Source organism: Anneissia japonica, unplaced genomic scaffold, assembly GCF_011630105.1.
Source record: "Anneissia japonica isolate Jap-2015-1 unplaced genomic scaffold, ASM1163010v1 scaffold288131_len391150_cov108, whole genome shotgun sequence".
In the NCBI taxonomy this organism is placed as follows: Eukaryota; Metazoa; Echinodermata; class Crinoidea; order Comatulida; family Comatulidae; genus Anneissia; species Anneissia japonica.
In genome coordinates this window covers 377,241-378,734 of record NW_022711676.1, presented here as the reverse complement: position 1 = coordinate 378,734, position 1,494 = coordinate 377,241, and the positions used below count along the sequence as shown (strand labels likewise).

The 1,494-nt window shown below is 24.4% G+C and overlaps 1 protein-coding gene across 1 annotated transcript in view; it reads left to right on the top strand.

Annotated features, from left to right (window-relative positions):
- Positions 1–1,106: 1,106 nt before the first annotated feature.
- The window catches only part of LOC117107580, a 10,217-nt gene continuing 9,829 nt past the window's right edge, over positions 1,107–1,494 (top strand). Inside the window, exon 1 of the mRNA XM_033249286.1 lies at positions 1,107–1,277. Coding sequence (XP_033105177.1) covers positions 1,107–1,277 — 171 coding nt within the window. The remainder of the gene's footprint in view (positions 1,278–1,494) is intronic.

Below are 1,494 nucleotides of genomic sequence, written 5' to 3'. Positions count from 1 at the left end.
ATAATAATAATAATAAAAATAATAAAATAAATAAAATAATAACAATAATAATAATAATAATAATGTTAATATAATATTAATAATTATAATAATAACAATAATAATAATAATAATAATAATAATAATAATAATTATTATTATTATTATTATTATTGGTTTTGTTATTATTATAATTATTATTATTATATTAACATTATTATTATTATTATTGTTATTATTTTTGATTTATTATTTATTTATTCATTTTATTTACTATTATTATTATTATTATTATAAAATTGATAATAGAGATAATGATAATATTACAATACAATACAATATATCGTTATCTTTATTCATCCCATGTAAGGGCAATTCAATAAAAAGGGTCTGGATTACAATCTAAAAACATTTTAAAAGATTAAAAAAAGCATTACGTCATAAAATACAATAAAATGCAGAGGAATTTGTATTACAAGCGTAAAATGCGTTACATCTTAGTACAATACAATCACTTACAAATTTAGTTTGTTATTGTTTAAAAGTCGAATGGCAACGGGCACGAACGAATTGAAAACGGCGACCATGAGGCAAAAGCTCGAACGCACTGAACATAGCATGAGTTACATTTTTTAAAATGCTTTTACTTTTTTCTAAAATATGCTTGTCACAAAAACAAGATAAGCTACGTAATTGATCACCTAATAATTTGGAACTTCAGTTAACGATTTTTTTTGTAACGAATTTCTTTCTTTAACCGTAAGACTATCAAACCAACAAATAAAAGAAGAGGTTAAAACGATTTCTATAAAGGAATTATAAAAATTTCGAAGAATAAATTTATCAATATTAAAATGGTTGAACTTCCTTAACAGGTAAAGTCTTTGATATCCCTGTTTCGCTATTAACTCAGTATTTTTTAATCCCCAGCCGAGATTGTCCTCAAAGATTGTTTCTAGGTATTTAAATGATTGGACAATATCAACTGGTTCGTCATTAATGTTGGAAGCCCGTGGGTCTTGTCCTTTCTCCCTTCTAAAGTCCACTATCATCACCTTAGTTTTGGTCACACTTAGTTCCACATACGATTTCTTGCAAAATTGGATGAAATCATTCAAAGCGGAATCATGGACTTCCTAATAATCTCGGAGGAGAGACAGCAAGACAGTGTCATCAGCAAACTTGACGAGATAACTATATTCTTGTTTGCTGCGACAGTCGTCCGTATAGATGATGTAAAGAACTGGAGAAAGGACACAACCCTGGGGAGATCCGATACTTGTGACAATAACGTCCGAGTAGGTTTGATTTATTAACACTCTTTCACATCTATTTGTTAAAAAACTAATAATCCATTAAACAAAATCACGTTGTAAAAATAAAATAATTAATTATTTAATAAATAAATAAATAAATAAATAAATAAATAATAATAATAATAATAATAATAATAATAATAATAATAATAATAATAATAATAATAATAATAATAATAATAATAATAATAATAATAAT